The sequence below is a fragment of the Wyeomyia smithii genome, chromosome 3 (assembly GCF_029784165.1).
Source record: "Wyeomyia smithii strain HCP4-BCI-WySm-NY-G18 chromosome 3, ASM2978416v1, whole genome shotgun sequence".
NCBI classification, from domain to species: Eukaryota; Metazoa; Arthropoda; class Insecta; order Diptera; family Culicidae; genus Wyeomyia; species Wyeomyia smithii.
In genome coordinates, this window is record NC_073696.1 from 210,260,289 (window position 1) to 210,274,119 (window position 13,831).

Sequence of the window (13,831 nt, forward strand, 5' to 3'; positions counted from 1 at the left end):
TGGAGAATTACTTTCAGAACCGAGTACTTGTTTACAACACGGAGGAGGGTCAGAAGTGCGTCCCAATTATCGCAGGATTTCCGCAAGGTTCTATCCTGGGAGTTTTAAAATTCAAGTTCCCCGTGATCGTCTGCTTTGCAGACAACATAACGCTAGAGGTCTACGGTGGGTCGATCGAGGAGGTCGATTTGACAGCTGCTCACTGTATACGCAAGGTCGAAGACTGGATGCACGCCAGAAAACTGGAGTTAGCGCACCATCAGACGGAGGTCACGGTTGTGAATAACTGCAAATCAGAACAACAGGCGGTGGCCAGAGTCGGAGACTGCACCATCACCTCAAAGCTCAAAGCGGGTTATTGTTAACGATAACACATTTGAGAGGCTATTGCCGCACTATTGTCTAAACTTAGGTATGGGGGCCCAGTGTGGTCCAAAGTGCTAGGTACTAACAGTTATCGTGGTAAACTGGAAAGTGCCTACAGGCTCATGTGCCTGAGGGTTGCGAGTGCGTTTCGTACAGTATCATACGACGCAATCTGCGTCCTGTCAGGCATGATGCCTATCAGCATAGCCATTAGGGAGGACGTAGAATGCTTCGACCAACGTGACACAAGGGGCATATGAGGCACCAGAAGATCAATATCGATAATCAGATGGCAGATGGACGAAAGGTAGATGGACGCACCGACTTAATATTATAATATTATTTGTAGTGGAACTAGACTACTGCGTCCATTAATTAGAACTATTGTAGTATATCTCCATTACTATACGTACCATGTAGAAAACCAGACACCCACTATTGATCGAGTAAATGACCGGTTGCCTCGGCACGCTCCCAGTCAGGTAGAATGTGATTAAAAAAGCCAACTACTTTACCAGGATTGGCAGGCCAAATCTCACACGGTTGCAAGCAGCCCTTGCTAAGAAATTTGATTCTGCTCATGTATAATGCACCGCAGCTGCATAGTAGATGTTCCGAGGTTTCGCTTTCCATACTACAGAAGCGACAAGTGTCATCCTGAACTCGACCAATGTTCTTTAAATGATACTTACTCGGGCAGTGTCCAGTTATTAGTCCTGTGTAAGTACAAAGAGCCCACTTGTTGAGCTCTAGGAGCTTTTTAGTAATTTTCCCGTTTGGCGTAATTACTTTTTACGACTGGTGACACCCTCTGACAGCCTCTAGTTGGCTGTCACCCGTTCCTCTTCCCAGTATTGAAGTTCCATTTTTTTAGTGCAATTTGAGATACCGCAAAAGGGTTCCGGACCAACAAATTGCGAGTTTGAGTCCTGTTTGGCCAGTTCGTCTGCTTTTTCATTGCCGTCTCTGCCGCTGTGCCCGGGAACCCAGTACAAATTGCCAGAGTTCATACGACACAGCCTCCGCAGTGAGAGAACGCATTCCCACACTATTTTTGACGTACACTTGTGAGCACAAAGAGCCTTCAGTGCCGCTTGACTATCAGAGAAAATGCAAATATTCGCATGTTTGTAGTTTCTCTTCGGACAAACGTTGACACATTCGATTATAGCGTAAATCTCCGTTTGGAGTACAGTAGGCCAGTTGCCCATTGCCACTGATATCTGTACCCCAGGACCGAAGATTCCCGCTCCAGTTTTCGAACCGATTTTCGAGCCGTCCGTGAAGAATATCGTTGACCCCTGACGGACCATATTAACTCCGCACTCCCAGTCGGAGCGCGATGTTTCACGCACCTTGTAGGGAATGTCGTAGTTGTCCAAAGGTTTCATCCAGTCTCCACACATACTCAACAAAGGCCCTCTTTCAAAGTGTTGCAAAATACTCAGATGACCGACCAGATCACCAGGTAAGACCTCTTTAAGACGTTTGAGCCTCAAGGCGCACCTCTCCGCTTCTAACTGCACAAATTCAAAACGCACCGACTTATTCCGGTGGTATCCGGATGGGTCGGGAGGCACTATGGAAAAGTTAACTTCCACCTGACACAGATCCTGTCAGGTGGTTGCTTCAGGCAATATCTACAAAGGCTCGGGTATGCGGGATCTCTCATGTGCCCTGAGTGCGTGGATGCGGAAGAGACTGCTGAGCATGTCTACCTCGTATGTTCTCGAATTGCGCGTGCGCGGAGCGACATGATGGTAGTGAACGGGCCAGACACTACTTCGGATAACCACCAGTGCCAAGTTCGGACAATTTTGCAATGCCGTTCATCATTGAACACACCACCACGGCACCGTTCCACCCGCAGTCGAACGGGCAGGCGGAACGGTTTGTCGATACCTTCAAAAGAGGTATCAAGAAGATTCGAGAAGGGGAAGGTCCGATCCAGAAAGCATTGGACCTGTTTCTGTTGAAGTACCGAAGTACTTCAAATCCGGCAGTCTCGGGTGGAGTATCACCGTCAGAAGCATTGTTTGGACGTCGAATCCGATCCAACCTCGAAATGTTACGGCCACCAGCAGATCGTCAGCATGCAGAACAAGAAAACCAGCAGAAACCCCGAAGATTCAACAAGAAAGACCCAGTGTATGTGAAGGTTTACAACCGGAACTCGTGGTCATGGGCTCCAAGCTCATTTAGTGCGGACGTTTACCGAGTGCTGAAGGACCATTAAAAGAAACATCGGGTTTGTCATCCAATCCGCTGCCTTAGGAAGTTTGCTAAGCGCGTGGAACTTACCGAGCACATCTGGTTTACCATCATCGTCTACGTTTTCTCCTGTGTCTCCAGCATTGACGATTTCATCTATATCACCACTACTATCATCGGTCTCTGCTAGTCCAGTCAGTTCAGCTTGCCCTATGGAGACGCGCGAGCCACAAACACCAGTCATTCCCAGCAATCAACAACCAAGCATTCTGTAAGAAACCCATCAACAATTGATTTGGTGCTAACAGACCAAAGTCATGTTTGTAGTGATTTGATCACACATGCTGACTTTGATTCTGACCATCTTCCAATAACTTTTTCTTTATCACATGGATCAGTTTTAAACCCTATGAGCTCTGTTTTTAATTCTAACAAGGCTAATTGGGAAAGATTCAAAACTCATATTAAGAATAATTTCAATAATGAGCTTGATTTGCAAAACGAAGTGAATATTGATTCCGCTTTAGAAGCATTGAAATGTGCAATTATTGATGCCAGATTTTTTTTTTTTTTTTAAGGGGGGATTTGTGTTAATAGCTTAAGTATTTATGATAAATATTAGTAAGTAATGAGTATGTATGTCCAATCACAAATGGTGACTTCTCAACACTGTTAGAAATTTGTAATTCTAATTGTTAGGATTTGTTTGCTTTCGCAATTAGGACTTATCATTCGTAGGGATTTAAACCTACTTGTCAGAAAAGGGGAAGTAAACTTACAACTAGCTTAATTGCTAACTTATTGGCTATAAAGAGAGCTTATCGTAGCAATTGAGGATTGCAACGATTTTTGTCGAAAATTGTTAATAATTTTATTTGACATAGCTTCTAATGGTTCAACACCAGTAAGTCTATGTAATTCGAGTGTACCAAACCAAAGAGGACGCTTCAAAATCATTTCCAGAATTTTATTCTGAATCCTTTAGAGCGTTTTCTTCCTTGTTGAACAGCAACTTGACCAGATCGGTACAGCATAAAGCATTGCTGGTCTAAAAATTTGTTTGTAAATCAAAAGTTTGTTCTTTAAACAAAGTTTAGAATTCCTGTTAATGAGAGGATATAAACATCTCGTATATTTGATGCACTTGGATTGTATACTCTCAATGTGCTCTTTGAAAATAAGTTTTTTATCATAAATTAGTCCCAAGTATTTAACCTTGTCGGACCAACTTAAAATAACCCCATTCATCTTGACAACGTGATTATTGTTTGGCTTGAGGAAAGAAGCCCTAGGCTTATGCGGAAAAATTATCATTTGAGTTTTAAAAGCATTGGGAGAGATATTCCACTTTTGCAAGTAGTAAGAAAAAATATCTAAACTTTTCTGCAATCGACTGCATATGACACGAAGACTTTTTCCTTTTACGGAAATGCTTGTGTCATCGCAGAACAATTACTTTGTGCATCCTGGAGGCAAATCAGGAAGATCTGAAGTGAATATGTTGTACAGGACTGTACCCAAGACTGAACCTTGATTATTGATGCCAGAAATTATTCTGTTCCAAAGGCTCAAGTGAAATTCGATTCACCAATAATTGACGAAAATCTTCAACTTCTAATTCGTTTGAAAAATGTTCGCAGATGTCAATATCAACGTTCTCGTGACCCTGTTTTTAAAACTATTTATAAAGATTCACAGAAAGAGATTTAACATAGATTTACTCTTCTGAGAAATCAAAATTTTGAGACTAAAGTTGAAAAATTGAAACCATATTCCAAACCTTTTTGGAAGCTGTCGAAGATTCTTAAGAAACCTTCAAAGCCTATTCCAGTTTTAAAAGATGGTGAACGTTTTCTTGTATCCAATGAACAAAAGGCTCAAAGACTTGCTCAGCAGTTTGAGAGTGTTCATAACTCAAATTTGAATTTTGTGAGTCCAATTGAAAATGAAGTCACACGTCAATTTGATTTGATTTCTTCCCAGAATTTTTTACCTGCAGAAATAATTGAAACTAACTTGAATGAGATTAAATCAATTATTAAAAATTTCAAAAATATGAAAGCACCTGGTGACGATGGAATCTTCAATATACTAATCAAACATCTCCCTGAGAGCACAATGGAATTTTTAGTGAAAATTTTCAATTGCTGCTTCAAAATTGCATATTTTCCCAAATTATGTAAAAATGCAGAAATTACTCCAATTTTGAAACCGGATAAGAACCCAGCTGAAGTTTCAAGTTATCGACCAATCAGTTTGCTTTCTTCAATAAGTAAATTGTTTGAGGGAATTATTCCTAACAGAATGATGTCACACATCAACGAAAATTCAATTTTTGCAAATGAACAGTTTGGATTTCGCCATGGGTATTCCACTACTCATCAATTGCTCAGAGTTACTAATATGATACGAACTAACAAATCTGAAGGTTATTCCACTGAAGCTGCTTGCTCTTTTAGACATAGAAAAAGCATTCGACAGTGTTTGGCATAAAGGTTTGATTGCGAAATTGCAAACTTTTAATTTTCCAATTTTCCTAATCAAAATTTTAAAAAATTATCTTACTGATCGAACTCTGCAGGTTGTCTATCAGAATTCAAAATCTGATAGATTTCCTATCAGAGCAGGTGTACCTCAAGGTTCAGTCTTGGGTCCAGTCCTGTACAACATATTCACTTCAGATCTTCCTGTATTTGCCTCCAGGATGCACAAAGTAATTGTTCTGCGATGACACAAGCATTTCCGTAAAAGGAAAAAGTCTTCGTGTCATATGCAGTCGATTGCAGAAAAGTTTAGATATTTTTTCTTCCTACTTGCAAAAGTGGAAAATCTCTCCCAATGCTTCTAAAACTCAAATGATAATTTTTCCGCATAAGCCTAGGGCTTTTTTCCTCAAGCTAAACAATAATCACGTTGTCAAGATGAATGGGGTTATTTTAAGTTGGTCCGACAAGGTTAAGTACTTGGGACTAATTTATGATAAAAAAACTTATTTTCAAAGAGCACATTGAGAGTATACAAGCCAAGTGCATCAAATATACGAGATGTTTATATCCTCTCATTAACAGGAATTCTAAACTTTGTTTAAAGAACAAACTTTTGATTTACAAACAAATTTTTAGACCAGCAATGCTTTATGCTGTACCGATCTGGTCAAGTTGCTGTTCAACAAGGAAGAAAACGCTCCCAAAGGATTCAGAATAAAATTCTGAAAATGATTTTGAAGCGTCCTCTTTGGTTTGGTACACTCGAATTACATAGACTTACTGGTGTTAAACCATTAGAAGCTATGTCAAATAAAATTATTAACAATTTTCGACAAAAATCGTTGCAATCCTCAATTGCTACGATAAGCTCTATTTATAGCCAATAAGTTAGCAATTAAGCTAGTTGTAAGTTTACTTCCCCTTTTCTGACAAGTAGGTTTAAATCCCTACGAATGATAAGTCCTAATTGCGAAAGCAAACAAATCCTAACAATTAGAATTACAAATTTCTAACAGTGTTGAGAAGTCACCATTTGTGATTGGACACACATACTCATTATTTACTAATATTTATCATAAATACTTAAGCTACTAACAAATCCCCCCTTTAAAAAAAAAAACAACCAAGCATCGCCAGCAATTCCCAAGTACAGCCACTGCGACGTTCTTCGTGCCTCAGAAATTCGTATCCGCGGTAGACGTGTACTATCGCTATTGAGGAGGAGATTGTGGAAGCAGCTGGAGCAGAACTGGGAACACGATCTCAGCTAACCGTTCTACGCGGTTAATAGTAATAAGTTCATTCCACTTAGTGTTAGTTTCACTGTCCCTTGCAGAAACACAACAAATATGATGGTCGCAGTGGCAGTTATTAACCATATGTCTTGGAATCCGTCTATCGTCAATAAACACTGTGAAATAAAGTTTCGACACGTTTGTAACTAAGAAGAGTGGATTGGTGTAATTAGTCATCGAGTGAATAAAACCGACCAAATATATTTAAATATTTCCTATATTTTACACTAAACTAATAACGACGCTTTTAAAATATATGCTCTTATCTACTTTACAAAAAAAAGTCTTTCACTTCGCCATATCGTGATGGTTGAGAAACGTGTGACAACAATTACGCCTCTGGTTTGTCGTTTGCTCTTTACTGTATCGTAGTCGATATTCTTACGCATTTTAACTCAATCAAACTACTATACGATATACCTATACGTTAAGGTTTAAAATAAAGACATTCAGTTTCCCGCTTTAGAATTTCAGTCTCCTATAGCAAGAGGTTTTCCGATGGAAGGATACGCCACCACTTCATCGGTACATGAAAACGAAGGTTAAAATTTTGCGTTGGTTGGTTTTCCCAAAGGAAGGAACATTTTCCAAAACAGTCAACATACGGCACTTGGATTGAATTTAGTTTCTTTTCGACATTCAATTTTGCTTTGCATTTTTAAGTCTTCTATATACACTTGCTAATGGACGGAATGTAGGTTAAAGCTTTCGGAAACGATAATTTGCTTAAAAGAGAAGTCTAGATTCTATTCTCCCTTGATCTTTTGTTTCTAGGACAGTTTTGAGTAACGTTAAAATACTCGCCGTTCGTCGTCTCTTATTATTCTTTTTTACTTATCGTACTCTGTTTATGGGGTAGGGTTCATATCACATTATCGTTTTAACATTAAGTTAAAAACTTGTTTGTTCGCTTTTCGGCAGATTTTAAGTACAAAAACCCACAACTAGCTAGTTTACAGGTTGAACCGCAGGATGTTGTTGTTAAGAGTGTTGACTTAACCATAACTGTATGTGATTAATTTAATCTGGTTTTCTACTATGAGTAAAAGTCGTATGTCTATTCACAATCATGCAGCCACGGGGCCGTAACAAGATCAATATTTTTTTTATCTACAAAGAGAAAAAAACGACAACCGGTGCGTCATCTTTGTATGGACATAAACAGCAACAAAGCATAAAGCTCTTCTCAGGGCTAGAGATGCAACAACAGAACGCATAGGTTATGCTCTAACAATCGCGCGCGAAATTTGTACGTCACTAGATGAGCCGCTCCTCCGGCGGTATCTTCAGCATGTTGTCCATTTCCAGTCTTGGGTTGCAGTACTCCTGGGCACTGGGGCTGTATGTACCGCGGGTGGCACGTTTGTTCCGTGCCATCACCAGGAAAGTACCGATCAGGGCACCCGCCAGCGTTAGAATGCCGATCACCACGGGGACGACGATCAGCGCAATGTCGGCACCGGTTGTTCCTTCGGCTTCCAGTACGGCCTGTGGAGTGGAGAAGACCAAGCGAAAATTGTTATTTTGCAATGGAATATCAAGTAAGGCTACATGATTGCTGCATGCATTATGCATGCATGAAAATTATTGATGAGAACTACTGAATTTGTTTTAATAAGGTAAATGTATTGTAAAGTAACTCTTTTATCAACGATATTCTTTTTTTCTCCTCGGTGTTCTTTATTTCTCGCCCCCTTTGGCTAGCCTTGCCAACCTAGGACAAAAAAAGAGTTCGAAATTTGTATCAGCCTGCATGGAGAACAAGACCGCTGTGCGTGTTCAAGAAAGCATCAAACTATGCGCGATAAGGCGAGCAGAGATAGAGATGGCTAACAATTTGTCATGTCTTGAGGGTATAAATTTATAATAATACTATTTTTAATGAAGTATTACCGTAGAATAAAACAAATAGTGGTGAAAGTGCAATGAAGAAAAAGCAAAAAAAATGTGAGAGAAAAACCCAGGAGTACTATTGAAAAAATAAAATGTTAGGGATTTAATTGAAAAAATAACAAAAGGAAAGGTTTTTTTTTCTTTTTTTTATAACCAGAAAAACCCTAAAAATCATTTCTTGGGTTGTTCTTTGGGTTAGAAAGTTCACAGACATCTTCAAATAAATGAGATTGTTTGACGTGAATTAAGTGATTCAAAACTATTTTCGTAAAAATGTTGGTGGTATGTAACGTAACTTTTTCCGATGAAAATATCGAATTTAAAATAAAATTGGCTGCATTTGCCGAAAATTGAGAATCTAGTGTTAAATACAAAAATATTTCATTTGGCAACGCTTTCAGTTAATATTAATATCTTTTTCTGGATTCCTTGGTTTATTTTCTTCAAAAATCTCCTATCAGTATTTTTCTGACGTCCATGTATAAATTAAAACAAAAAAGAAAATAAGAAGAAGTTTTGCACAAAAATTATTTTGCAACAAAGAGGGCATCCTACAGAGCGGGGTTATTCCAATCGAAACTAAAATTGTGATTTTTAAAATGACAATATATGAAAAGTTTCCTCAACTTTGATAGTACTTCAGAAATAATAATATTGCGTGCGAATATTCTCTTTCTTGATAGAGCTTGTTGATCATATTACATTTCTAAATAAACCTGACTCCTTAGAATTTTTACTATCAACAACTCCCTAATTTAGACCTTGTAATAATGTTTTTTAACGAAAAACAAGAAACAATAGATGAACAAACGAATACAGTAGAGTTAGAGATATAACTAAATAAACGATGCATGCATATTAGTTTCAACAGAGAACATTCTACAAATTTGTTAGTTTCCAGGAATAAATTTGAATTTTACATGATCGTGAAAAGCTTATGTAGGTATGTTACAAAAAGAAAAGAACACTCCCCACAATCTTATCGACATAATAGTACACCGTATCCAAATAGTGTATCTGAGTGACTCTATTGCCAGCCTATAAAAGAAAAAAAAAACACAACACGAGGATAGTGATGTTTTAGTCAGATGATGAAGCGCATAAGGTTAGCCGCAACACTCCAAACGTTGGCCCAAATGAAGCGATGACGAAGCGTAGCTTGTTTCAGTAACGTTAACATACCTGTTCGGAGCAGTTGATGCCGGTAAAACCAGCGGTACAGTTGCAGTAGTACCGGTGGTCTTTGTCGCAGTCTTCGATACAGATTCCACCGTTTTCACATACGTTGGGATTAAGTCGACAGGGATCTATTTGGGCACACTCTTTGCCACACATTCCTTCGTCACACTGACACCTGAAGCGAGAATAAACAATGTATTCTATTCAAACTGTAAGCTAGGTGAATGTCCCACCTGAAGGAACCTCTCGTGTTGATGCATAACCCTCGCCCACCGCAGCTTATTCGTTCTTCGTAGCATTCATCGATATCTAATTCACAGTTGTGACCCTCGAAACCAGTGCCAGAACAGTTGCACCGGTACATGCTGATGAAGTCGATACACTGGCCCCCGTTAAGGCAGGGGGCCGATTCACATTCGTCGATTTCGATTTCGCAGAGGCGTCCCATGTAGCCGGGCGTGCAACGGCATATTGGAACCTGAAGAGAAGTCTACATGTTATTTTCCCTGTAACAAATTGTAGATGTTCAAACTTACGTTCTCCTCACTGGTAATGCAAACTGCATCGTTCCGGCATTCCTCGAGCTGACAGAAAGGGGTATCGCACAACGGTCCCGCATATCCTGGTTTGCATGAACAGGTGAAATTGTTTCCTGTTGTGGAATCTACAGGCGAAGATAAAATAAGCAATATTATTTGTTCTGCTTGATTGTAAGTGATGACTTACTAAATCCGTCGATGCAAATTGAGCCAGCTTTGCACGGTTGGTTCTCGCAGGTTACCAGCCTGAACGTATCACACTGCTGTCCGGCATATTCCTCCGTACATTCGCACTGGTAGCCTGCTACCAGATCGGTACAGGTGCCTCCGTTATGACAGGGGTTCGACATGCATTCGTCGATTTCGTATTCGCACAAATCACCTTCGTAACCTTCGAGGCACCGGCAAGTAAAACTGGCCACTCCGTCTATGCAAGTTGAGTTGTTGGTGCAGTTAGCGGTCAAACATTCGTCGATGTTCTGCGAGCAGTCATCGCTTTCGTAACCTGCAGGGCAATCGCAGGCGTACTTCTCCGAGGGATTACTGCAGACGCCACCGTTTTTACAAGACTGTTGGAAGCAAAGAACGCAACCTTCCTCCGGCTGGCTAGAGTTGAGGTTAAAATGAGCTCCGGTGAACTGGAACGTGTCTGGATAGATCACGTCGTGGGGGAAATACGGCAGCAAATAACCACCGACTCGAGTTTCTCCTAAACATCCTTTGAATGTGGAGCCCTTGTCAATTCCACCGTTTACAACGGAATTATTCTCAATGTGAGATAATACGGGCATTCCACCCAGATAGATGAAATGTTTACCCGAAAAAAGGTGTTTAAACGCTAGATAGTCAATATTTACGGAAATGCTAGGCTGTGGATCGAGGGTCGTTTCCCATCCCTTCCAACCAGCTTCCAATTTTCCATTGGAGGTAACCATTATGAATACCGTATGCCAACCGTAGTTGTCATCGTCTTCGTACTCGAATCGATACTGCTCGGGCAGTTCCATCGACAGCCTCCACGATATGGTTACCAGCTTCCGAATGGTTGAAATTTCAAAGTACATATCACTGTCCTGAACGTACAGCAGCGTGCCGCCAAATTTGGTCCTGTAGGAGATCTCGATTGTGTCCATGTTGCTGTTATCCTTAGGGTTGTGCAGCAGATCGGACGTGCCTGGGTTGAACGAAAACTTCAGTGGTTCGTTATCGTCGTGAAAGGTCATATTGGAGATGCACTCGTAACCGGTGTCCAGGTTCTGGCAGGTGGCATTCTGAGGACACTTTTGCAACTCGCAGAACTGTATCTCCTGGCAGAGTTTACCCTTGTAGCCGCGGGGACAGGTGCAACTGGTGGATAGAACAATTATTTGAGATTCGACCACAAGAATTTTTAATATCGGATTTAAAGTTATATTACTATTGGTTTCTTTCTAAAGAATATTATTTAGTTTTCATTATAACATCTTTTTAGCCACATCTTCGAGATGTTCAATAACTTCGGTACCATGTTTATAAAGAAAATAGCGGCACCTATCAAAACACCTATCAGCTCACTTTTCAACAACAGCTATGACGCATCAGAGTAAAATGAGATGACTTGACTACTACTCTTAAGCGATAATGATTTCAGAAACATTTTGATGTGCTGTCGAAAAAGGTTGAGAGTCCAAAAAAACGTGTATTTATCAATCCCGTACTAAGTAAGAAAGCAGTCTAGGTGTTAAATAACGGTCAAGGACTTGAAAAGGACAACATACTTGCCAAACTTTTGGATGTTTTCAACAAAACACTGGAACTGCATGTTTTAAAATAAACACTGGAGTGAAGGATTTATTAGAGAAGAAGGCTGCAGTTAATGGAATAATCGGGTATTTGTATAAACATGGTTTCGAATATTGCTGAGAAAAGAATAACATTCAGAAGAGACTATGTTGACAAATTAATGTATATCTGTCTATACTTCTAGGTAGGGGAAAAAATGTACTAAGCAATGACAGTTTTCTTTATGACATTCGAGAGCGTCCCTTCTATGACAGTAGTGGTATTGGCAAAATAATAACAGCCGACAGAAAAAAAGTTTTGCGACTATAAAGCCTGTAGTACACTCTTTGATCGAGTGTCAAATATTTGTCTCTTTTTGACAGATAAAAATTTGGTCACTCTCCGATTTTAACATGGGGCAAACACGGGCAAACAACAATCATGATGTCAAATAAATTTGACCATTATGTCGGAAGGTCAAATATTTGACCATTAGACAAAGAGTGTACTACAGGCTTAACGTTACCGTCTAGTTCCACATACACGAATGTTTTTACTTTGCCGTTCACCTTATTCCCATGTCGACGACGGCATGTATGGTTGTATATACCTAACATTCGGTATGCGATACATACATCCTTCAGTACACAGCCCACAATAAGGTGCCGAGTAGTCCTGATTTTACTCCTTACGCTTTTTCTTCCCACAGCCTTTTTTAACAGCTGTCACACGACATTCATCATAAGCAAATAAAAAAAGAGAGGGAAAATGCCGAATCGACACACGGAGTACATTTTTCGTTTTTTTTTGTGATGCTCTGTTGTCAATACGTTCAATGTAATTATCGGACTGCTATCGGACTGACACCATTATTGCCAAAAAGCTTTGTCAGTGCGGTTTTCAAGTAAAACGATCTAATCACATGTTTAGACTTCAAGGTAGCGTACGATTAGGTTGAGCTCAATCCAGTTTTGTTTGATTATACTGCCGGTAACCGCAAGTCAGTCCCATCTGTAAAAAAGTTAAAACGAGAAAACAGCTTCGAAAGATATTTTATTCACGCTCAGTTATCACTTATTTAAGATTAACTATGTTGACAATATTCATGCTAAAATATAGTTTGCATACTAGCCTGCACTAATTACGTTGTAAAAACCATTGATATAATTGATTTTATGATAAAAACTTTGAGTGTGACTGACTTGCCGTTACATTCTACACCGAAGAGAAAAGTAACCGCAAGTCAGTCACATTGCCATGTTGAAACTATAGTGCGTGTTGACGTGTTGTTTTTCGTTGCCGTGGAAAACTGTCAATCCTTCGCTGTTAGGAAGTGTATGTCCATGAGAACCTTTAAAGAAATGTCGACGTTGGAAAATCTCATGATGTACGGAACCGATGAAACCTTATCCGGTGACTCGGATAAAGAAACTGAAGCCGGAACTGCAGTTGGTTAATCCGACAACAAATGGCAAGATGATCCAAATCCATTTGAGGTTCGAGCATCACCTTTGGAGATTGGAGACTGACTTGCGGTTACTTTGCCTAATGTGACAATTCGACTTGGTATTGATTTCCACTTTTGTTGAACAAACCACTTTTTTTTATCGGTACATCTGAAAATATACTCAAAGCTAGGCCAAAATACGATGCTAACTCAAAATTGACAAAATTACAGATGGGACTGACCTGCGATTACCGGCAATATACTAGCGCATAGTTTCCAAAGCTGGTTTCGCTGGCTTGTGTCACTGTTTGTAGGTTTACAATTGCATCTTTAGATAGTATATAATTTACTATTCAGCATCCCGTTGATAACGTTTGCGGTAATAAATGGACAAAAATTGCCGATTTTTCATGGGTTTACCTTTAATCGTAGTGACGAAACTATTCATCCATCATTAATCATAGTAACACATGAGTTAGCAGAAAAAATTTGACAGCTCTATCAGTCAAACTCTAACTGTAATGGCGAAAAAAGTGAAGCTACTCCGTTCATAAGTGTGCGCGTTAAAAGAACGGTACTCCGCCGCGTCACAAACGGACATCGTGCGGCACTTTGTGGACGCCGGGTATGTCCGTTCTAGCATCTACAACATCT

The 13,831-nt window shown here is 39.8% G+C and overlaps 2 protein-coding genes across 4 annotated transcripts in view; one reads left to right on the forward strand and one right to left on the reverse strand.

Moving 5' to 3' along the window:
• Positions 1-2,188: 2,188 nt before the first annotated feature.
• LOC129729031 (uncharacterized protein K02A2.6-like) lies at positions 2,189-2,602 on the forward strand. Its single transcript, XM_055687508.1, has one exon. The coding sequence runs from the start codon at positions 2,189-2,191 to the stop codon at positions 2,600-2,602; it is 414 nt and encodes a 137-aa protein (XP_055543483.1).
• Positions 2,603-6,557: 3,955 nt separating this feature from the next.
• Positions 6,558-13,831, reverse strand: part of LOC129727827 (protein crumbs) — a 111,800-nt gene continuing 104,526 nt past the window's right edge. For all 3 annotated transcript variants that reach the window (XM_055686040.1, XM_055686038.1, XM_055686039.1), the window contains 5 exons: positions 10,157-11,316; positions 9,967-10,094; positions 9,664-9,908; positions 9,434-9,605; positions 6,558-7,846 (listed from right to left, as the gene is read on the reverse strand). In XM_055686040.1, the coding sequence (XP_055542015.1) occupies positions 7,616-7,846; positions 9,434-9,605; positions 9,664-9,908; positions 9,967-10,094; positions 10,157-11,316 (1,936 nt within the window). In that variant the 3' untranslated portion in view covers positions 6,558-7,615. The remainder of the gene's footprint in view (positions 7,847-9,433; positions 9,606-9,663; positions 9,909-9,966; positions 10,095-10,156; positions 11,317-13,831) is intronic.

What these genes read in the sequence shown, in the direction of transcription:
- LOC129729031 (XM_055687508.1), top strand. Translation starts at nt 2,189, where the DNA reads ATGCCGTTCATCATTGAACACACCACCACGGCACCGTTCCACCCGCAG.